The sequence below is a fragment of the Armigeres subalbatus genome, chromosome 2 (genome assembly GCF_024139115.2).
Source record: "Armigeres subalbatus isolate Guangzhou_Male chromosome 2, GZ_Asu_2, whole genome shotgun sequence".
Classification (NCBI taxonomy): Eukaryota; Metazoa; Arthropoda; class Insecta; order Diptera; family Culicidae; genus Armigeres; species Armigeres subalbatus.
Window position 1 is genome coordinate 333,095,502 of NC_085140.1, and position 25,046 is coordinate 333,120,547.

Below are 25,046 nucleotides of genomic sequence, written 5' to 3' on the forward strand. Positions count from 1 at the left end.
ATTGATTGTGATTTGAAAAATTTATTATTGCGTATTTACAGTCAATGAATAGTATATTTAATATCTAATTTAACGTAATTCTACATTTTTGGACTTTTTGATTTCTCTATGGAAAGTTCTGCAAGCCTTCGGTAATCGAAAGCTCCGACGGTTGCTGTGTATTTGAGAGCATCCAACGACGACCGCGTTTTGACCAGTCTTATCCGTTTTCCGAGTATGAAAGCAAACATAGCCGCCAATATCTGTGGATAAAATGTTTATCTTCATTAATAGATACATAAACACATGGACACATAGAGCTATAGATTACAAACCCCATAAGATTTAATCCCTAGATGCTGACTAATGATTGGAATTTGGCTCAGAACAAAATTGCCAACAAAATAAAAATGGAAACAAAGCAATTTGCATTCCAATTGATATTACTTAACACATAACACATGTTATGAATTAATGGAGCAGTATAACCCTTAGATCTTTTACTATTAATTCTTGAAATTCCACTATTCTAAAAACTACAGAACAGATGTGAATAGTGTCGTCGACTTGAAAGAGATTGAAGACTTCAAACAAGGTAATCATGTGTTAGAAAGTATCATATTTATGAAGTAATAAAAAAAGTAGAATTGATGAAGAATAATGTGGGCAATATTTTTAGTTTACTTTATTGCAATACATAGTACAGTACTGCCGTAATCTGAAAATGTGACGTATACGCCATTTTCCAAAAATAGTGTTACCGATAACGAGTAGTACCCATCGAGCTCTTTAACAGAAAAATGGAAAACAAGCATGTTGTAATTTGACGCTCACGTCACTTTTTCAGATTACGGCAGGTTACAATAACACAGGTTGGACCTAACTAATAAGCAACATTTGAATATTTTGTGCATGATCTGTTTGATCTCATATAAGCGAAGGTTATACTTTTGAAATAACTTTACCTGTACCGCTGCTACCAATAACAGTCCGCTGAATACTGTTTTCGAGCAATGCCTCAGCAGAGCGTACATCTTCGGAAAGCAGCCGATAGCGTGTGGAACGCAGTCTCCATCTTGATACTCTCGGCAGCACGACGCTGGTAGTTCAGCAACTAAATCTCCATTATCGAGATCTACCACAGCAAATACATCTTCCCAGTCATGGTAGTTATGGACCCCGCAGCATTCCAACTGTTCGGGAAATTGTCTTCATTAGGCTCTGAATATGATTAATATTGGAATGACTATGAAATACCATAAAACTCTACTTATTCTACACCGTTTAATTAGTGTTTGGGTAATTTGAACATTTCCATTATATCCTTGAGCACATGCACAGCTTGATCTAATATGATGGGAAATTATATTTTACAAATAATGTGTTTTACATATCTTACATAGTCAAGCAGAAGAACCAAAATAAAAATGATGTTTAAATTTTAGCATGAAACGACAAACAAATGTTAACCAGTTTGTCGAATAAAAACAATACAGCATTTATCGATTGAAATCAATCACTGTCGAATGAGCGGTAGATTATGTATTGGATTATATACACAGCAAATAATTTTGAAAATTCAACGACGTGTAAAATTGCAGCTTATCCCATCAAACGAATTAGCATTTGAAATTCAATAAAATTTGATTGAATTTTACAAGCAAGCACCGTTTACATTTATTTCGATTTAAAAGAATAGTGAGATCGATTGAATGTTACGTTTATTTGCATGCCCCAAATATGTGCATGAAAATACATTTAAAATCACAACATATTTTTATCTGTGTATTATATCGGGCCCTCCTTAGCCGTGCGGTAAGATGCGCGGTTACAAAGCAAGAACATGCTGAAGCATGGAAGAAAGGAGAAAGAAGAAAAAAGAAGGAAGATGGAAAGGAAGGAAGAAGTAAGCAGGATGAAAGCAGAAGGAAGAAGGAATAAGGAAGAAGAAAGAAGGAAAAGGAAGCAGGAAGCAGGAATTAGGAAGAATGAAGATGAAAGAAAAGAAAAGGAATAAGGAAGAAGGAAGGAATATTCGACCCTTTCGACATTTTGTCCCTTCGACCTTGTGTACCTTTTGACCTTTTGTGCTTTTCGACCATTTCTCCCTTCGACATTTTGTTTTTTGACCTTTTGTTCATTCCACCTTTTGTTCCTTCGACCTTATGTTTTTCGTCCTTTTGTCCTAAACCCTTTCATATAATGACATCACGTGAATATTCATTATCAATTGAAATATTTACTCTTGGGCACTTCCAAATGATAGGCATCCAAATAGAGTTTGCTAGTTCCTGGATTGTTTTGGTTTATCGATGATTAGAATCTGATGACTGACCCAACAGCCTAAAAAGCACCGATAGCGAAATCCAATGATGGACGGAAATGCATCATACCTCATTCATCAAACGAATTTTGTTACGTTTAATGACGTATCGACTGTTTAAGTCGCAAAGGTGCGCCTTCACTCGTTTCAGCGGTCTGTCGTCGGAGGCTCCACGTATAATCCACGCTATAATCATGCGTCCGTTTAATGTAACATAAGTGTTTCGTGTAAATAATGTGTTGAAATACCCAAAAACTGTGCTGTGACCAGGCGGATAAGGAATACCCCTCCCTCCGCCTTCTATGGGAAAACCGCATCACTAGGCTCGATGTTTGGGCTTGGGCGAAGGCAGCTCTGCGTTATTAGTGCATGGCCCCTAAGGTGGCCCAAAGAATATTCTTCGTCGGTCTTTAGATAAACTTTAAGGTAGGGGGGGGGGGGCAGGGTTTCTGAACATTTTTTTATCCGAAAAAAAATTTCTTCTAAAAATTTTGTCTCTGGGGGTTATATCCAAAACCACCCCCGTGGCTACGCCACTTCGTTCACCTAATGTGCGAAAATAAGTAAGTCCATTCAAAAAAAAAACTCTTGCACAACCTGCCTGCTTAAGTGGCTGCTTAAAAACAGAGTCAAAGTGATTTTTCTCGCAAGTTTATGGCGTTTATCAGTTGAAAAAGTGCATGAATCTATGCTTGATACGCTTTTTTGAAGAAGCAGTGATAAACATCTCTCTACAAATCATATTTTATTTATATGGAGCGTAAGAAAATGACAACCTCCCACCTCTCCCCATTAGTGCTTACGTAATTAGTTTACGACCCCATATGAAGCTTACCAGTCTCTTGAAAGGAAGCTTCCAAACTTCTTGACAGGGGCTTTCGAGCCTCTTGAAAGGAGGCTTTACAAGCATCTTTAGAGGAGGCTTCTGAGCGTATTGAATGGACGCTCCTCTGCATCCTGATAAAGCTTGTAGTCGGAAAAGGCTTTCAAAATAGTGATTCTCAATATTTTTGAAGATACTGTGAATTTTGTTCAAATTTAGGAACATATGTAATTTTAATAGTTTATACTATTTTTGGCTTCTTTTTTTTCTTTCTTCTTTTGGTTTCTATTCTTTCCAAAATGAAGACATTTAGGCATCTGATTGATTATTTGTTTATAGTTTAACTTCAATTATTACTATTTTCAATTCTTTGCAAAGAAATAGCCATAACAACATACCATAAATACATATATGTATGTACAAGATACAGTAATGGCCCGATTTTTAACATTTTAAAATTTTGTCTGCCCCTGATTTCTACTACACCCGATTTTATGACAATTCTGATATGCACGATCCAATTTTGACAGAATTTTATACCAAGAAATACAACTAAAAACATCATTTTGTTTTCATCGTATGTTACTTATTAGGCCGTTACAAATATTTAATAAAAATTATGTTCTTCTGGTCTCCGGAAGGTCAAAGGGGGGAGGGATAAAAGAAAATAAATACTGAAAAGAATAAAACTCCTCGGGTTAAAGAATGTTTTGAAAATCGTCAAAATTTCCCGAATTTCTTGTTGTTGCTTCCTTAAAATATTATTTTTGGGCACAAAAATTTGAGGGGAGCGGAGACATAATTGATTTTTGACGTAAACTACGTCCAAGGGGAAGACTCAGATACAGGGTGTAAAACGGAAATTTCCAAATTCGAGACCGTCACGAAATTAGGAGAGATTTCAAACGCTAATAGCGTCTTTATCTTTCGATGAATTTTCGAGATTTGCTTATCAATCGATTCGGAAACTCTACAGCAATTTGCCAATTCTATTGATACAATTGATTATCAACGTTAAACTATTGAAAAGTCTATTTCTTTCCAAACCGGTGAAAAATTCAGAAATAATCAATTCATACATCCCCAACGCGTACATCAGATTGCAGTATAATAGGGGCCTTTTGACCCACTGCTTCGTTTTCCCTGTGTATAAAAAGCCTCGTGTTTCGCGTGCGCGCGTCATTTTCACAGGCTTGACAAAACTCCTCACCCTCGCTAGAGTCAAATACAATCATCATCAGCAAAATGGGCAAAATGCAAAATGCTGCCTTCGCATCCTCACAATTGAGTGGAAGCGTAAAAAAGCAGAGGTACAAAAACGCAGAGTGAGGAAAAGCAAAATAAAAACACATGTGAGTGAGGCGTCGGGCGAAAGAGCATTCATTGAGCCTCCGGAGCGACGCTTTGTATGTGAAAAAATCTTGGAGGCTGTTTTGAGTGTGAGTGTAAGTGAGTGACGCACCACAAGAAAAAGATGAACAGATAGACTCGCTCTTGTTTTGCGACGCACAAGCTCGGGTTTATTTCTGCTCCTCAAAAAAACTCTTGCTCTTGCTCATTTTCTACTCGGCGAGGAGTTTTTGGCAAGCCTGATTTTCATTCTGGATTTCACGGAGATCGGACCAGGGCGTCCAGAAGTGGTCCCAGCACCAACGGCTGTGGTGTGGTGCGGATGAAAATTTTTCGTTCGGTGGTGGTGGCGGTCGTGGCAACAGCAGTACATCTTTACATCCGTGTTCCAAACAGCATCTTTGGATCTGGCAATCAACGGCGTGCGTATAGCCGAATCATCGGATGGCAGTCACGCATCACCAGTAGTTGCTATTGGTGAGGCCCATAAGTGGAAATGAATCGGTTCTTTTCAGGACCACTATTATGTTTGGGAGGAAGGTTAAGTTGAAATAGTTTTTCTAAAGTACAACCGCTAGGAACTGGAAAAATTTTCAGTGAAATTTTCTAGCGTGATTCTGAGTTCGGTTATATGATGTTTGTCTAGCACATAACCACTCTTCTTGCTGTGGACTTAATTGTGAACAATCCAGTGATTGAAAGTTGATATTAGTCTAGCTTTCTTCATAGAACAAAGCATAATTGTTAAAGATCTTGGCTGTGCATATGCACAGCACATGTTTCGAAATGGACAAATTGATATGAAATTTGCGAAAAAGAATCCACGTGTCTTGGAGGGACTCGAACCCTCAACCTCCTACTCTCTAGATAGGCGTGATAACCCCTACACAAGACCACTTGAAGGTCACATTTGCGGAAAAGCCATCAGAATCCGAGTACCAACCTCCACCGCGGTTAGCTCTCTTTTTTGCAAATTGAATATCTTTCGGATGCTTGATTTGTCCAATCTCCACATGTGCTTTACTGTTGTATATCCACAGTCAAGCGAGTGCACATTGTTTATTAAACGAGAGGATCGCACTCCATGCCCCCCAACAACGGGCTGGTATAGAATGCGAATCAATCGCACTCTGCTGTGCCAAGGGCTTGCTTGGCTAAAGCATTTGATGAGTTTGATTGCCTTACGTAAGCGGTCACGTGTACTCAGACCGCTTACGTAAGGCAGGGAAGGGAGACAACAGTATTGGTGGTCGTCACAGATATTTTTTTTTCACTATGCTTATTTGACTGTCGTAAGGGGGGTCCCGTTCGCCTTACAAGCGAATGGTTATGGGTTCGATTCCCAGCCCCTCCACCAAACCCTCGTCAGTCGCCGGATCCGCAGCCCATACGGTGGCGTTCTGGGTACGCGCCTTACCGTCACGGCTGCCTGATGGCGACCGACAACTTGTTCCTCTCGGAGGCATTCCTCCAACGTTACCCGGATAAATGGCAACCGAACAATGCAACGATCATTGGATAGACGACATGGACAAACGGACACAATGGACTTACGATAAGATGGACAACGACAACAACAATGATAATGAAAAATCTAAAAATAGATTCTGTGTGGATTCTGGCAGCAGAATGCCACAGTAGATCTCAGCACAGTAGCGGTTAAGTAATGCAATGTACACACCAGTCAAGCAATTGGACGAACATTGACTCCTCCCCCAAGAAATCGCTTCGGTTGCTGCTTTGTTTGAACGTGTGTGAAGTTGTTCGAACAACCATTTGACATTTGGCGGCTCGGTTGGAAAAAATTAAAACGGTTTGATTTTGGTTTGAGTTGTTGGGGGTGGAGTCAAGGTTCGCCGAACATGTTTGAGCATTTGTAGTGAAGTTGAACAAACCACCTCGAGTTGGGGCTTCGGTCGTTCGTGTGTGATATTGTTGGTCGAATAAATTGATTGTTCGTGTCGCTGTTGGTAAAACTTGAGGGATGTTTGAATAAACGAGAGGTGGAGTCAATGTTGGTCAAACTGCTTGACCGTGTGTACGTTCCATAACACAGAGTGCCTACCAAATAAAGAAAGGAATAAAAAAAATTGACTGTCGTCGGTATTCGGCGCGCTAATTCTTTCACAAATTACGTAACGCTAAATTTGATGATTTTAGACTCCCACCCTCCTCGTAACACTTTTTGTATGGAAGGTTTATTTTTTTGTATGGATTCAAAACGCTCGGCCCGACCCCCTCCCATCCTTTACAGCGTTGCGTAATTTATGAAAGGCTCGTAAGGGGTCGTTCAAAAATGATGTCACAAGTTTTAGGGGGAGGGGGTCTAAGATTTTGTGACAGTACATGTACTAGGTATACAAAAAAGCGTGGCAGAGGGGGGAGAGGGGGTCTTTTTTTTCCTTGCTGAGCAATGGAGGGGAAATCTGCTCAACAGACATCCTGGGTTGTCCAGGAAGTGCGGGGTTAGGGATCACTGAGGGAGGCAGGACTACATCCCCGACCCGCTAAACCGTTTCCATTGCCGCCAAGCCCATAGTCCCTTCGGTACAACCAGAAAGTAATGCTTCAAAGGGGGGGCAGTGCACAACGCACCCTCGAGGTTAGCTGCGTGTCCTTGCAGCACCGAACATCGTAACTCGTTTTTTTAGAAGAACACCATGGTATCGTGCCAGCGCGTTGCCGGCTTTCCAGGTGGCCTTACCACGCCTTATGTCCTCGGAAGGTGGGAAGGCACGACTGGTATCAAGAATGATGATGCCGCGTGCACCCCAAATTGACCTTTCTGCGATAGGGCCTATTCGCCAGCACACAGAGGGACTTGCCGACGTGAGGCCTACGCCTGCCCCAGCCTTGACGAGGACCCCTTTCCGTCCTCGGGCTCGGAACCCGCCCGGCTGAGGGGGAGGGGGTCTAGAAATCCCAAAAAGTAGTGGACGTCATATTTGAATCGCCAAACAGGATTTTAGGTATCTTAGTCAGTCCTTTCAGCGCTGGAAATTTTGCTTGAAAGAGAGGTATTTTGCATGTAACGAAATATAAAGCATACGCAACGATGTCGTCTGCTGTGTTTTTAATGGCAAATCATCGAGTAGCTGGCTGACAGTAGCAGCAGTCGAGTAATAGGAACAGGTTTCCTTGTTAGTTATGGACGGGGCGGGGCTGACAGGATCAGCAATTAGCATTAGCATTAGCATTAGCATTGAGCAATTCGCACAAATTCGTAGGTGGTACAAGTCAAGACTATTGTATGAGAGTAGCATCACTTTCATCCGTTACCACAGATAATAATTTGGGATTAATCACTATCCATCTCTTATATGGAAGCTATGCACTCTCCAATAGTTGAGATCTGTCCTGGCCACGTCCTTGTGAATGCTGAGGAAGGGGAGGGATGGTTAGTTGAGCATCTACTTAAGAAAGATGCAGAGAACTGTACGACTATGAAAGATAGGTGCCACGGGAGGCTTTGGGATTGTGTGGAAGGTTATAACAGTAGGAATCGTGCAAGAAGCAACACCGTGACAAGTCGGACCCCTGCTAACAAGAGGATGATGAATTTCATCAACCATATAGCTGCTGAGGTTACTCGTCTAGCTGCCAGGGATGCTCAACATCCCAAAGGAAGAAGAAGCAAGAATAATCGCAGATCGGTTTGCATACGACAACAAAGTATCCGTGTGATCTTTTCAATGGCGTCGGTGAAATGTTGAATCAAGTCACAAAAAGTACAAAATCAGTTCTTTTCAGGACTACCAATTTTAATCCAGGAAGAGTTATTTACCGCTGATGGAAATTCGTCGCCCAGAGATTTTCACATAACCGATAATACAAATTTGCTCACTTGTCATAAGACGAGTTAATACTTTCCTATTTAATCCCACCACTTGATTGTAACTTTTTTTTTTTTTTTTGTGTCTTTATTAAGGAGACTTTCAGCCCGAGGCTGGCTCGTCTCCGATTGATTGTAACTTTATAAATACGTATTTCGACCTCAACCGTAATATGTGTCTCGTGAAGTCAAGCACGAGATACTGAAAATGGCCCTATTGTTAAGGTCAAAATGCGTAATTGTAATATTACAATCAAGTAGTGGAATAATTATAAATATATTAACACAAATTGTGAAAAAAAATAAGATCAATTTTTGGCGAGACGAAGTTCGACGGGACAGCTAGTAAAAAAAAATATTTTAATTCACCGGGTACACAGAAAAAAATCCATGGTAAAAGTTACTATTTCGTAGACTACGCCTTGTTTTTGAAACGACTATGAAATTTCAGTTAAATTAACCATGATTACAGAGAAATTCACCACTGATTCAGTTCAGGTAACAACATTCGCAAGGACCTCAGTTGATTTTTACGGCGCGCATGGTAAAATCAAACGGTATTATTTTCTGCTGAAAATCGTCGGTGCATATTCTTAAAATAACCCTCGGAATGGTAGTTTCTACCGCAACATTTTTTTTCTGTGTAGTGATGCTGCCTTTCTCGCATTTAGTCAAGACACCAACCTTATGTGGGGCTTATATGGTTCGATGTACCATTTTCTTCATAACTTTAAAACTCAGCAGTCGTTCGTTATGAAATTCAATTGTGATCAACAAGGCTTTGTTCCCTATCGAATAAAACTTCGGTTAAAGAATCGGTTAAAGATCGGTTAAAGATTACTATATGAAAAGTTGTCTAATGTTTTTCTTAGCTTAGCTTTCTTAGATGATCCTCGAGCTGAAGCAGGGCGTCTCGCAAAAGGGCGCCGCCTATAATAAGTTGGCGGGGAAAGTCCTAGACGATACGGTCAAGGTGAGGGCACTCACGACGGAGGCGAATCTAAGGGTTAAAGGTCTGGACGAGATCACCGAAGTCGAAGAGCTCGTCACGGCACTGCGGCGACAGTGTGAAGTGGAGATCCTTAATTGCCAGGAACGGCAATTGGGTCACCGATGGGTCTAAAATGGCGGTGATATGGACAATGGGGAAATACCCAGTCCAAGAGTTGGTGTCTTCGACACACGAGGGCTTCGTCATTGCCAAAGTCAAAGGGGTCTTCTTCTGCAGCTGCTATGCGCCTCCTAAATGTATCCTAAATTGTTTCACGGCTAACTTGATGGGGCGTAGGCCGGTGGTGATAGCGGAGGACTTCAACGCTTGGGCCGTGGAATGGGAAAGCCGATCCACGAATCAACGGGGACAGATCCTGTTGGAATCACTGGCCATGTTGGATGTGGACTTGGCTAATGTCGGTACCAAAAGTTCCTACAGCTGGAACGGGGCCGAGTCGATTATCGACGTTACGTTCTGGAGCCCTGACCAAACGAGTAGTTCGAACTGGAGAGTAGATGATGCCTACACTCACAGCGACCACCTGGCGGTTCGCTACAGTATCGACTATACGGAAGAATGGGCGAGGCCTAGCCCTCGTATGTGGAAGACATCATATTTCGACGACGTGGTGTTTAAGGAAGCGCCCCGCCGCGAGCATAATACTCTCGGTCTAAGCGGCGAACAGTTGGTAACAGTACTCTCGCGTGCATGCGATGCCACCATGCCTAGGAAAGTCCACCTTAGGAATGGGAGGCCACCGGCTTACTGGTGGACTCAAGCAATTGCGAACCTGCGCCGCGCCTGCCTACGGGCACGGAGGCGGATGCAGCGAGCACGCACAGAAGTGGAGCGTGTTGAACGACGGGTGGCGTTCATGGCTGCTAGAGCCGCTCTGAAGACTGAGATTAGATCAAGCAAAAAAGCCTGCTTCGAGGGCCTGTGTCAAAGTGCCAACGCGAATCCATGGGGTGACGCCTATAGGGTCGTAATGGCCAAGACACGTGGGGTGATGGCCCCTACAGAGCGGTCTCCAGAGATGCTGGAGAGGATCATCGCGGGGCTCTTCCCACGTCACGACCCAAGTCCCTGGCCTCACTTTGTGGAGCTGCCACACAATGGAACAACTCTGAAAAAAGACGGTCAAAACCTCTTTGAGACGTTTGATACTGATTTAGATCCATGATTTGTTCAAAGAGCGTGTTCATAAAGTTGCTCGTCAACATCTGGAGCATAAAATTCACTTTTGTGTTAGAATGAGGTACCTGAGCAAAAAAAATTGAAAAACTTTGCTGAAGATACTATATGTAAAAAAGCCGTTTGGTGGCATAATTTTGGTTAGATCATCAATATATGAATATTCAAATCGATAAATGTGCTCAACCACAGCATAATAGGCTAAGGTTTGAGCCATACACCCTACATACGCAAAATCAATATTCTACAAGAAATTGGACAGAGATGGGTGACTCCACGAATAGACTAGCTGCACGTGATGTAAGGTGTCCTGGCGATTAGAACAACTAATAAGTTAAGAAATATCGTCCCAGGTCGACTAAATGGAGCTATATAATACTTCTGCTAACGGCGTAAAAACGCTCCTAGAAATGAGTATCTGTCTTCAAAAGGCACCTCACCATAGATGATATACCAATCCCTTCGCTCAAGGAAACCCAATGCACCACCAATGTAACGAGCTTGTATATGAAAACGAGCTATAATTGAAATTAGTGTCTTGCGGTTCCGGTGACCGATCTGTAAAGCCATGCCACATCTCTGAGTTTATTAGCTGGTGTTGTTTTCGCTAGCTTCCTCGATTTCATCACCAACGCAATACAGACTTGAGGTGGTTGGCTTACTTTATCTTGTCTTGAGCTTGTCCCTATCACATGATAGTATTTTAAATGGTGCACATGTACACCGCATTGATGACACTGTCTGATAAATTTAGATTATCTGTTTAAGGTGAATAGAGAAACCTTAAAAATCAATTCTCCACAAAAATAATAAATCTTTCAGTGATGATATACAAAATTCATTAAACAAATCAGGGTGAAAGCAATAACTAGATATGAAATATTGATGGATTTGATTCCTGGATGAGGAAATTATCGAGTTGAAAATTACGATGCATAAATGCATTCGTCCAATGGTAACTAAATAACAAGTAAAAAAATCCACTAAAAGCTGAAAATAATTTTCTTATCAAGTTTAATGCTTTTTAAAATTATTCATATTTTTTTTTTGTTTTTGTTTTTTAAAGCAAATCTGGACCAACATTTGAAAAGGGCGTAACAGCCCTTTTCAAATGTTGGTCTAGAAATGTTAAATTTAGCAAAAAATGCAATATTTCATTGCTGATATTATTTTATATAACGAAATTTAGCACATCCAATGAAAAATATTTTTTTAAATGGAAGAATTCTAATTTCACTGTTATAAGGTCAATTGACATTTTATATTTTTTTTATTTGTTTTTTTTTTAATGTTTTTAAAAAGCGTCAAAATTCCGATGTTTTTAAAAAGCGTCAAAAATTTGGAATTTTGACGCTTTTTAAAAACATTAAAAAAAAAACAAATAAAAAAAATATAAAATGTCAATTGACCTTTCCCGTCAAAAATTGTATCTCTATTTTTCAAATTGGCCCGATTTTGAACGAACATCGGGTGATTTTTTTCAGGCCAGTTCAAACGTGCAACACTTTTTCGGTTTTTGTTTTCGATTTTAAAAATAGTTAGAGGCTTCAAAATATGGGTTCTTTGGGAAAGTTGACCTTAAATAAGCCAAAGAATCGATTGAGCGAATAAAAATTTTTGACGGGAAAGGTCTAAATGACCTTTTCAAAATTTCTAAAGAACATTTGATTGTTGGCTTTTTATCTTCGTGTTTTCTTTGTGGTTGTCCTTTTGTCTTCTTCTTTTTTGTCTTTTTGTTTTCTTGTCTTTTTATCTTATTTTCTTCTTTTCTTCTTGTCTTAATGTCTTCTTGTCTTCTTGTTTTCTTGTCTTCTTGTCTTCTTGTATTCTTGTCTTCTTGTTTTCTTGTCTTCTTATCGTCTTGTTCTCTTGTTTTCTTGTCTTCTTGTCTTCTTGTCTTCTAGTTTTCTTGTCTTTTTACATTCTTACCTTCTGTTGTTTTTGTCTTCTGCCAAACAAGTAGTTTATTAAATTTAAGGTCAAGCTTACGGTATTTCATATGTAGTCTTTGGTAGAATCAAAATTTTACCTGAATCTGCATGAAATCCACCGATTTCTGAATATGACTATTCCATGGGTATCTCTGCAGGGAACTGTTCAAGCTTTGTTTCAAAATCCCATCCACCTCATGACGGTGATGCACTCCAACCAGCGTTGCCGTCACTTCTAGCAGAAATACAACCGAAAGTAATCCACAATACTGCGAAATAAATGGATATTGATAAGAACTCCCCTCCGTTCTGCATTGCAGTTATCTTTCTCTACTCACAATATTGATTAGCAGCGAACTCTCTCTGATAGTTCCGATGAAACCAAACATGGCTATTGAAACCGTTATTACGCCCACTATGATAAACATGCAAGCTGGGGAATAGAATTGCTCATCAACAAATGCGGTAAAGTCGCTGTAGACTGACTTCACTGCGGCTCCGGTCGATATCACGAGTACCCCGACAAACTTAAAACAAAGAACAGGCTTCGATTACTAATCGATTCGCTATCGAATCGTCCGGAAACTTACAACGAACATCACATTGGTCATGAAGAGGAAAAATTTGATCCACTTCATCGACCAACTTCCGGTCTGCGGTTGATATCCGGTGAATAGCATGATGCCTTCACAACGAAACAAGTTGATTTTCCTTCCAAATCGCGTACACCAATTAACCTATCGCGTTCAGCTAGCTTGCAGCAACTGTCGGCTGGTGAACGTTGACGAAATGGTATAGATTACAGAAATGAAAATGTTGAAACGGAACCGGCCCAGATACCAGTTATCAGTAGGATGATCATCAAGCGTTTATCTACGCGCCTGTTTGAATTCCCCACCACAGCTATCGTCTCCGGGCGAGACTACAACTGCTGCAAGCAGCAAACAAATAAACTTCATATCCATTATGCAGCTTTACGATAGAGACCTGAGCTACGATATTTGATGTAGGTGGCAGTGCCCTCAACGGTAACCACATTCATTTACCATGTGAAGGTGTTTAGTAGAGAGTCGGGAATAGAATCTTTTCCTGGATATTACCATGTATTCGGTATGGATGCAGGGATGGTGTAAGATAAAAGCAATAAAACACTTGTTGACTAGAGTGAACGGTTTGAATTAGCTACAACAAGAGTTTCCCTATCTTGTTCGCTGTTCTATTTACGTGACTTTATATTTACTTTCTATCTGGGGTATCCAGTTAGCTTTGCGAGCAAAGGCGTAGGATTGCGAATCCGGAGATGGTGAGTTCAATTCACCTAGGGTGCTATTGGATGAGAAACAATCTCGATGCCCTGGGCATAAACGTGTATCCATTGTGCTTTGCCAAACAAGATACGTATTCATGTAATTGACGGGCATAGAAAAGCTTCTAATGAATTGCTATGGAAATGCTAATCACACATCAAGTTGAAAAGCAGGCCAAGTTGCAGTTGGCATGTAGAGCCATTAAAGAAACAGAAGAGAAGATGATATTTCCTATCTGGAGTAAATCCAATCTATTTTGACCTTGACTTCTGCAGCTGAAGCTTATTTTTAATTATTTAAATAAAAATACTCAATGCAACGAAATTTACGTCTTGGTTTGAATGTGTAAATGCGCTTAAATCCAGGTTCGGGCTTATGTGCAAGCTTGCCCGATTCATCTGAAAAAACCAGTATTGTTTACAATCAGAAGAAACGTATATCGTTGTTTGACGAAATAGGGGCACCCTGATGATATGGACCTTGGACATAATTAAATGCCATGTTTATTTGTTCCATCGTCAAGGAACTCAAATAAGATACGAACTGGAAGTATGTAATAAATTGAAAGGTATTCTTGATGCGGGCCATGGACATTCACCCTACACCATTCTGATGGTTTCCGTACGGATATGATTGTTAGTTTTAATAGTTTGGGGTAGCTAAAACCTTGTTTGGCGTTGAGCAATGTTTCAGCCCGTAGGTAAAATTATTAATTATCCCATCTTGCAGTTAAAGCTTGTTCAGATTACGAGCATTATTAACTGGAATCATATTGAATGAAAATTAGATGTGAGAATTTTGACATCAGTATACTCAATATCAATATATATATATAAGTCATACAACTTGTAGTCTTCATGGGCTATAAGGAAAAACAGCAAGAGGCATGTAGGATGAACCGTCATTAGGGTGAACCGTAAAACATGAAATTAGCATATTCCAGGTTTTGAACGTAAGATGGCGACATATAGATGTCACCCTAAGCGCCTGTATCTCGGATACTCCGAGTGCTTGACACATTCGGTGCGAGTGTGAATCTCTTTCTGACCGCATTTCCTTCTGGAGCCGTAGTAGACCCGACTTCCGACATTATTATCAGCCGTAGCAGGGATCCAAGGTAGACGAATTCATCGATCATCTTGAAAATATCTCCGCCTGATAAGCTTTCCATGAAAGCTGCTCTCGACCATAATTCTCCATAGCTCTATGCGGTCTATCCTGTCGTATGCCGCCTTAAAATCGAGAAACAGATGGTGCGTTGGGACCTGATATTCACGGTATTTTTGGAGGATTTGTCGAACAGTAAAGATCTGGTCCGTTGTCGAGCGGCCGTCAACGAAGCCGGCTTGATAACTTCCCACGAACTCATTTACTATTGGTGACAGACGACGGAAGATATCTGGGATATCACTTCGTAGGCGTCATTTAGGATGGTGATCGCTCGAAACTTCTCACACTCCAACGTGTCGCCTTTCTTGTATATGCGGCATATGACCCCTTCCTTCCACTCCTCCGGTAGCTGTTCAGTTTCCCAGATTCTGACAATCATTTGGCGCAGACAGACAAGTGGCCAGATTTTCCGGGCCCATCTTGATGAGCTCAGCTCCGATACCATCCTTCCTGTTGGATGGCATCTGTGGAGTTTATTCTAGCTGTAGGCAAGCGGGAGCCTCCGAAACACCTTATGCCACTGATGGTTCACTACGCGTGACTGACGATACATTTCCCGATAGCTAATGATGTGGCTGTCAGTTCTGGTTCGCATTAAGCCTACTTAGATGGTTTAGGAGTTATTGGATATTTGCTGCATAAAGTAAACAACAAGTACTATTTCGCTGCCACACATTTCCCCCTTCTCAGGTATTTTTAATAAAAAAGACACAAATACTTCGAAAGTAAAAGGTTTGTGTTTCTAACTACATTTAACACCATATCATACCTTAACTACAATGAGACGAATTAAACTTGTCAAAATATCATGACACGCACATATCAATCAAAATGTGACTTGGGAATCCGGTGACTTTTCGACTGTATTTTTTTTAAATTTATTTTATTTATTTGTATTGTGTACTTCCAACTGACCAGTTAGGTCTTATTGAAATAAATTATTATATTCTAATGTCTTATCTGTTAGTTTCCGAATCTGAATTCTGAGATATCCAAGTACGATGCTTTAACTGACTAGATACCGCAAATATGTGAAATATAGGCCAAACAGCAACTTTGTTTACATCTCCATTCTCAACTCGACCTGTTTATTTCAATTTTCTTTAAGACTGTTCACTTCCTAAAGTTTGTAATATGTACATGGATTAGTTGTTTAAACACACCATTATATATGCAAAATTATGTTGATTGAAACGATTAGCTACATCAGCAGTAATCAACCACTGTACATAATGCAATTAAAGTATATAACTATTGTGTTGTAAGTATCTCAAGCGCCTACAATACAACTGAGCGTGTCTTAGTGCACTAAATGTAATTCTATACTTACTTCATAATTGCACTGAACACTTTATGCGAACACCTCTCGCCCTTATATAAATACTCACAACACTCACTCGCACTAAGCACATTATGTGAGCACCACTCGCGCTCATACAAAAATTATTAACAATACTAAGTTGCACTGGCCTCTTTTTTGCGAGCACCACTTGCGCTCATTAAAAAAAACATACTAAGTCGGACTGAGCTTTTTTAATGCGAGCACCACTCGCGGTCTTTACGAACATCAGCAACACTAAGTCGCACTTAGCACTTTATGCGAGCACCACTCGCGCTCATTTAAAAAAAATATCAATATTAAATCATACTGAGCTTTTTTATGCGACCACCACTTGGGCTCTTTACGAACATCAGCAACACTAAGTCGCGCTGAGCACCACTCGCACTCATTCAAAAAAATAAACCATACTAAATCGTACTGAGCTTTTTTTATGCGAGCACCAATCGCACTCTTTACGAACATCAGCAACGGTAAGTCGCACTTTATGCGAGCACCACTCGCGCTCATTCAAAAAATAAACCATACACTGAGCACTTTATGCGAGCACCACTCGCGCTCATTCAAAAAATAAACCATACACTGAGCACTTTATGCGAGCACCACTCGCGCTCATTCAAAAAATAAACCATACTAAGTCGTACTGAGCTTTTTTTATGCGAGCACCACTCGCACTCTTTACGAACATCAGCAACACTAAGTCGCACTGAGCACTTTATGCGAGCACCACTCGCGCTCATTACGGGCAGCAGGGACTATGTCCAAGGGCTTGACGATCCCTCCCCAGGCCATCTGCGAGTTGTGGGGCTTGCCTAGGATGTGGTGGGGTTTGACAGTGGGCCCTGTTAAACCTCTATAAAAAGCTGCATGTATCCGCAAGTAGGCTCCACCAAAGCGACCGTGTGCCGCTCAAAGCGCACAAGCCCAAGTCCTGGTGTTAGGTGGGAACAGCCCTGACACGACGGCCCTCCGACGAGACAGAAGGTTTGCGCAGGCCCAATAAGCCGCCTAGAAAACCAATCATTACGAACAATATAAGAGATAATGCGACTCGATATAATCGGCAAAGACCTAGGCGACGAATACAGGATCACGATTGGAAGCTTGGAACATGGAATTGCAAGTCGCTAGGTTTCGCAGGTTGCGACAGGATGATCTACGATGAATTACATCCCCGCAACTTCGACGTCGTGGCGCTGCAGGAGATTTGCTGGACAGGACAGAAAGTGTGGAAAAGCGGGCATCGAGCGGCTACCTTCTACCAAAGCTGTGGCACCACCAACGAGCTGGGAACCGGCTTCATAGTGCTGGGTAAGATGCGCCAACGCGTGATTGGGTGGCAGCCAATCAACGCAAGGATGTGCAAGCTGAGGATTAAAGGCCGTTTCTTCAACTATAGCATCATCAACGTGCACTGCCCACACGAAGGGAGACCCGACGACGAGAAAGAAGCGTTCTACGCACAGCTGGAGCAGACATACGATGGATGCCCACTGCGGGACGTTAAAATCGTCATCGGTGACATGAACGCACAGGTAGGAAGGAGGAAATGTATAGACCGGTCATCGGACCGGATAGTCTGCACACCGTATCGAATGACAACGGCCAACGATGCATAAACTTCGCAGCCTCCCGCGGAATGGTAGTCCGAAGCACCTTCTTTCCCCGCAAAAATATCCACAAGGCCACATGGAGATCACCTAACCAAGAAACGGAAAACCAAATCGACCACGTTCTAATCGACGGTAAATTCTTCTCCGACATCACGAACGTCCGCACTTACCGCAGTGCGAATATTGAATCCGACCACTACCTCGTTGCAGTATGCCTGCGCTCAAACCTCTCGACGGTGTACAACACGCGTCGAAGTCGGACGCCGCGGCTTAACATTGGGCGGCTACAAGACGGTAGACTAGCCCAAGAATACGCGCAGCAGCTGGAAGTGGCACTTCCAACGGAAGAGCAGCTAGGCGCAGCATCTCTTGAAGATGGCTGGAGAGATATTCGATCCGCCATTGGTAGCACCGCAACCGCTGCACTTGGCACGGTGCCCCCGGATCAGAGAAACGACTGGTATGACGGCGAATGTGAGCAGTTAGTAAAAGAGAAGAATGCAGCATGGGCGAGATTGCTGCAACACCGCACGAGGGCGAACGAGGCACGATATAAACAGGCGCGGAACAGACAAAATTCGATTTTCCGGAGAAAAAGCGCCAGTAGGAAGATCGAGACCGTGAAGAGACGGAGCAACTGTACCGCGCTAATAACACACGAAAGTTCTATGAGAAGTTGAACCGTTCACGTAAGGGCCACGTGCCACAGCCCGATATGTGTAAGGACATAAACGGAAACCTTCTTACGAACGAGCGTGAGGTGATCCAAAGGTGGCGGCAGCACTACGAAGAACACCTGAATGGCGATGTGGCAGACGAAGATGGCGATATGGTGATGGACCTGGGAGAACGCGCGCAGGCCATAATTCTACCGGCTCCGGATCCCTAGGAAATCCAGGAGGAGATTGGCCGGCTCAAGAACTACAAAGCCCCTGGGGTTGACCAACTACCAGGAGAGCTATTTAAACACGGTGGTGAGGCACTGGCTAGAGCGCTGCACTGGGTCATTACCAAGATTTGGGAGGAGGAAGTTTTGCCGCAGGAGTGGTTGGAAGGTGTCGTGTGTCCCATCTACAAAAAGGGCGATAAGCTGGATTGTAGCAACTACCGCGCAATCACATTGCTGAACGCCGCCTACAAGGTACTCTCCCAAATTTTATGCCGTCGACTAGCACCAACTGCAAGGGAGTTCGTGGGGCAGTACCAGGCGGGTTTTATGGGCGAACGCTCCACCACGGACCAGGTGTTTGCCATTCGCCAAGTACTGCAGAAATGCCGCGAATACAACGTGCCCACACATCATCTATTCATCGACTTCAAAGCCGCATATGATACAATCGATCGGGACCAGCTATGGCAGCTAATGCACGAACACGGTTTTCCGGATCCGGTGATGTGCGTAGCTCGAGTTTCAGGGGCATTCTCGAGTCCCTTCGAAACCCACAGAGGGTTACGGCAAGGTGATGGTCTTTCGTGTTTGCTATTCAACATCGCTTTGGAAGGTGTAATACGAAGAGCAGGGATTAACACGAGTGGTACAATTTTCAATAAGTCCGTCCAGCTATTTGGTTTCGCCGACGACATAGATATTATGGCACGTAACTTTGAGAAGACGGAGGAAGCCTACATCAGACTGAAGAGGGAAGTTAAGCGGATCGGACTAGTCATCAACACGTCGAAGACGAAGTAAATGTTAGGAAGAGGTTCAATAGAAGACAAGGTGAGCCACCCACCGCGAGTTTGCATCGGTGGTGACGAAAACGAAGTGGTAGAAGAATTTGTGTACTTGGGTTCACTGGTGACTGCCGAAAATGATACCAGCAAAGAAATTCGGAGACGCATAGTGGTTGGAAATCGTACGTACTTTGGACTTCGCAAGACGCTCCGATCGAATAGAGTTCGTCGCCGTACCAAACTGACAATCTACAAAACGCTCATTAGACCTGTAGTCATCTATGGACACGAGACCTGGACGATGCTCGTGGAGGACTAACGCGCACTTGGAGTTTCCGAAAGGAAAGTGCTGCATACCATCTATGGTGGGGTGCAGATGGCGGACGGTACGTGGAGGAGGCGAATGAACCACGAGTTGCATGAGCTCCTGGGAGAACCATTCATCGTTCACACCGCGAAAATCGGACGACTGCGGTGGGCCGGGCACGTAGCCAGAATGTCGGACAGTAACCCAGTGAAAATGGTTCTCGACAACGATCCGATGGGCACAAGAAGGCGAGGTGCGCAGCGGGCAAGGTGGATCGATCAGGTGGAAGATCGGACCCTCCGCAGATTGCGTTGTTGGCGACGTGTCGAGCCGAATGGAGAAGACTCTCATATACCGCACAGGTCAGTTCGGCCTTAGTCTGAATAAATAATAAATAATCGTAGTGCTGCTTCCATCTTTCGATCACCACACGTTCGTCCGTCAAGATGCTCCCATCCGTGGCACGAAGTCTTTGCGGGATGCGTTGAGCTTCCGATAAAACTTGCGTGTTTCTTGAGAACGGCACAGCTGTTCCATCTCCTCGAACTTCGCTTCTTCCATGCGGCGTTTTCTCTCCTGAAGGTGGGTCTGCTGTCTCCGTCTCTGTCTATAGCGTTCCACGTTCTGTCGGGTCCCTTGCTACCAGCGCTACCGCCCGTGCTGTATCCTTCTCCTCCAGAATCAGTCTGCACTCTTCGTCGAACCAATCGTTCCATCTATTTCGTCCCACATACCCAACGTTGCTCTTTGCTGCGTCGTTAATGGCTGCTTTAAGGTTCCCCCAAACACACGTGACGCGACAGTCGCGACGCGATTCTATCGCTTGGCGACAGCGATTCTGTCGCCGTTGGTATGGAAGCGTAAATAGAACATTGCATGCAGCGACCCAACGATAGAATCGCGGCGACTAGTTGTCGCCGTCGCGGCGATGAAATCGCTTAGGTCTGGGGGAGCCTTTAACTGTATTCCAGCAGTCCTCAAGAGGGGCCCCATCGAGCTCACCCTCTTCTGGCAACGCTGCTTCGAGATGCTGCGCGTATACAGTGGCAATATCAGGTTGCTTCAGTCGCTCTAGGTCGTACCGCGGCGGTCGTCGGTACCGAACATCGTTGATGACGGATAATTTTGGGCGCAGTTTAACCATCACCGGATAGTAGTCAGAGTCGTTGTTAGTACAACTATATGTCATGACATCGATAATATCGGAGAAGTGCCGTCCATGAATTAGAACGTGGTCGATTTGTGATTCTGTCTGCAGTGGTGATCTTTAGAAGTACCAATACGGAAGGAAGTAGGAATACGATACGTGTTGGAAGTAGGAATAAGTACCGATATGTGTAAGTACCGAGTAGGTGCTGCGAATGGCCATATTATTGGAGGCGGCGAAATAAATTAGTCAGAGGCCGTTTTCGGTCGTTAGTCGTTGGGCGCTGAACTTTCTAAGTGCTTTCTAATGCAGCGTACACACCAGTCAAGCAGTTTGACGAACAATGACTCCGCCTCCAAGGAAACGCTTTGGTTGCTGCTTTGTTTGAACGTGGGTGAAGTTGTTTGAACAACCATTTGACAGTTGGCGGCTCGGTTGGAAAAAATTAAAATGGTTTGATTTTGGTTTGAGTTTTCGGAGGCGGAGTCAAGGTTCGCCGAACATGTTTGAGCATTTGTAGTGAAGTTACAAAACCCCCATATATTTTTTGATGGTTGGTGCTCATTGTTGGCGCTTCGGTCGTTCGTGTGTGATATTCTTGGTCGAATAAATTGATTGTTCGTACCGCTTTTGGTAAAACTTGATGGATGTTTGAATGAACGAGAGGTGGAGTCAATGTTGGTCAAACTGCTTGACCGTGGTACGTTCCATAATAGTCGGTCTAAACTCCTAGTCTTGGTCAACCTGAGCGTTCAAATCTCCTATGATGATTTTGACGTCGTGGCTTCAAAGTTTTATTTTGGTTATTTGATATGGTTTGTTTCTTGAACTTCTGCTTCACAATTGCACAATTTTTTTTTATAAATGTGTGTAAGTTTGATACAAGTGTTCATTTTACCTTCATACCATGTGGCATCGGTGTAAAAAAATTGATTATTATTATTCATGTACCTCTGATTTTTTTGCACGGAAAGTTAGGCAAGGTCATTAGAAATGAGGTACAGGGTGTTTAAAAATATTTCATCGGCGGTTTTTTGAAAAAAGTGATTTTTATTGTTTTCTTCTCTAATATACCGTACAAAAAGTCAATTGATAACCCAACAAAGGATCATTTTTTGTAATTTACCCCTCAAAATTGATTATATACACATTTATAGCCTTTTGCCATTCTCGTTTCTATACAGATAACCTATCTTGATAAGGGTATAAAATTATGAAAAACATTTTTAAAGTTCAAGCGTTCCTAAAGTATTTTTAGTGTTGTTTTTTATGTTTTGAAATCTTTGCTGAAACAATAATCTATCTCTGGCATCTATATTGTTCTCTGATGAATATTGTTTTTGCCATTCTATCTTCTGACATTTTTACTAGATAACCTGCCCACCGAAGTGCGCCGTATTTTATGAGATTCAGAATGTTTTCTCCTTTGTGGATGGATTTTCTGGTCTCTCCCTGAATATTGTACGCAACATCTTACGCTAGAAATATCTGAAAGTATCCTAGACTGCTTTTAACGTTTCATGTCCGTAATTGCCCACCCGAAGAATTGAGGAAATATAAAAAGCGAATTTCATTTCCATCTGAATTCTTTTTCTTCACCTGTATTGTACGAGACCTAACTTAGACCTAAAACTGGTTATGTACGCCAGAGGTAATCCTATTTAAAGCAGACATTCTTCATAGGAAACGTCATTGCCAGTGTTTACAGCATTGTTAGTGTTTGTCAGCATTTCAAAGGTATATTTTGTTTCTACATCTTCAAACACATCCCTTTTACTTTCTTAGCACAAACAATACTAAGCTTATCTCTGTCTCTGCATGTAACCATGTACTTCATCTTGGCAGAGCTTATGCATAGCAGGTTTTGCAGATGAAGTCAAGCTCCTTAGGAAACGATCGTAGAGTAGTGGTGGAGACTTTTGTCTCACTGAAGATTGAGATGGTGAGAAAGGACATATCCATTCACACTACTAGTATGAAGTACATTGTTACGGTTAGACATATAAATAAGAGGATGTACAGAAGATGATTGGAGGCGTTGAAGAAATAGTTCACCTTGGAATGCTTGTGAAATTGGATAATGATCCCTAGTAACATCATTGTACTTATGTATAATGGTCAGGAGTGCTATTCTGAAGAGTAAATCGCTATCTTCAAAAATATTATAAAATCATACTTATTACTTGGGTGCAACAACAGTTTTTATTGCTTACCAGCTTACTGCTCATAAAAGTATGAATGACCCACACAAATATGGAATCAATCAAATGTGAGACAGTTGTGCTTATAGCAACAATATAGCTTCCGTAACATGCAACCGGAAATGGAATTTGCTCTGTATAACTCCATCCAATAGCCTATTTCGAACATAAAGCGTGGTAATTATAAGAAGCAGGCCAGTAGGAATTTTTTGGTTTTCAATCAAAATGTGCTGCGAACAATATTCGGTAAAGCTATTGTACATGGTATGTACCCCACAAATGATGAGACACCGTATCTAGGGGAAAATATGAACCCTTTAAAATATGGCAGACTGACAATGGGCTGGATTCATAGTGCGAATGTCGGAAGAAAGAAATGTGAATACAACATACAATAGAGAACCATATTTGGGCTGAAAAGATGATAATTGCTAAAAAAAAATAAAATAACGCAAAAATAAAAAAAAATATAAGGGGGGACCCTTGGGAAAAAAACAATGATTTTTCAATAATTCCGAAACGCAATGTCCGATCAGGCCAATTTTCAATAGCAAACAATGGGACCGCATTCCCCGTCGAATGCAACTTGTTGCGAGTAAATCGGCTAATGCTAAGTTCCTATGCTAAGTAATTCGGCTAATGCTAAGTGTGTCTACAAAATTTGTACACATACAAACTTATACATATACACATACAGACATCACCTCAGTTCGTCGAGTCGATTGGTATATAACACTTTGAGTCTCCGGGCCTTCTATCAAAAGTTTGTTTTTGGAGCGATCATATAGCCTTTACCGTATACTTAGTATACGAGAAAGGCAAAAAAGGAAGTATTTTTGGCCAAAATTATGAATCCTGCAATAAATGGTGGTATTCATCATAAAAACATATATAAATAAAAAAAATACTTTTTCTGTGGCTTCAACGGGGCATGGGACCAATTTTCGGCATAGTTTCGATTTTTGTCATATTATATAAAACCAACGGTATTTGGTCACTTTTTTGCTAGAAATAAGCCTGTTTAATGCTGGATAAAATACTAATGATCATATGAAGGTTTTAGACAGAATATTCAAGACATAGACAAATTGACGCAACAAAGATTTCCTAAAATGATAAAAAACCACATATATGGGTCACTTTGTAACAATAATTAGTCACTCCATTTTGCATGTTGATCAAATGGAAATGACCTATATTAGTGTGTGAGCCATGATTGTGGGGTCATTTTATTTCAAGGATTTTATTTCAAGGAAAACTTGTGCATAGTTAACATACGCCTAAACAGTGTTTTAATCTAAATATAGCCCACTGTTCATTTTACCACTTCTTCCCCTATTGCCCACATATATAGCCAAATAGCCAAACTGGCCCGTGCTGCATTATTCGACTCCGTGCTTGGTCAGATTTTTTTGTTCTTTTTCCCAGTTATGTTGGACACAAAACTATACCACGTGAAGATTTTGCGTTGATATTACGCTTCCACCCTATCCTCGCCAGCAAAAGATGTTTCGATCAGTGACGACAGCGACACTGTTTCGCATTAGTTTATAGCCTTTTTTTGCCAGAATATACGAAGTTTGAAATCAAAAATGCGCTTCTAGTGAAGAAAACTGCTTTACCATGCGTCTCCATCTATTCTAATGTTTGTAAAATAAATCCAACCCATGTAAGACTTTTGTTCAGTACTAATCGTGATAGTCATAACCCAACAAACATTGGCGGATGAAAAAGGGCTCAACTCGTTGAAAATTGGATTCTTCAGCCAAAAAACTAGCTTGTCCAGCTCTAACTGTTTGTTGGGAAGACAGAGAGCAAAGCGCTTATTTTCTATTTCAGGTAACCAAATAAAAGAATCGTTG

General features: G+C 41.8%; 2 protein-coding genes across 2 annotated transcripts in view; one reads left to right on the top strand and one right to left on the bottom strand.

Annotated features, from left to right (window-relative positions):
• Positions 1 to 25,046, top strand: part of LOC134212785 (histidine-rich glycoprotein-like) — a 299,313-nt gene that overhangs the window by 190,893 nt on the left and 83,374 nt on the right. The window lies entirely within an intron of this gene.
• LOC134212782 (CD63 antigen-like) lies at positions 6 to 13,250 on the bottom strand. Its single transcript, XM_062690945.1, has 5 exons — positions 13,017 to 13,250; positions 12,765 to 12,953; positions 12,525 to 12,695; positions 945 to 1,172; positions 6 to 242 (listed from the first exon to the last, which is right to left on the bottom strand). Exons 1-5 carry the CDS (start codon positions 13,104 to 13,106, stop codon positions 81 to 83), a joined length of 840 nt encoding a protein of 279 aa, XP_062546929.1. The 5' UTR covers positions 13,107 to 13,250; the 3' UTR covers positions 6 to 80.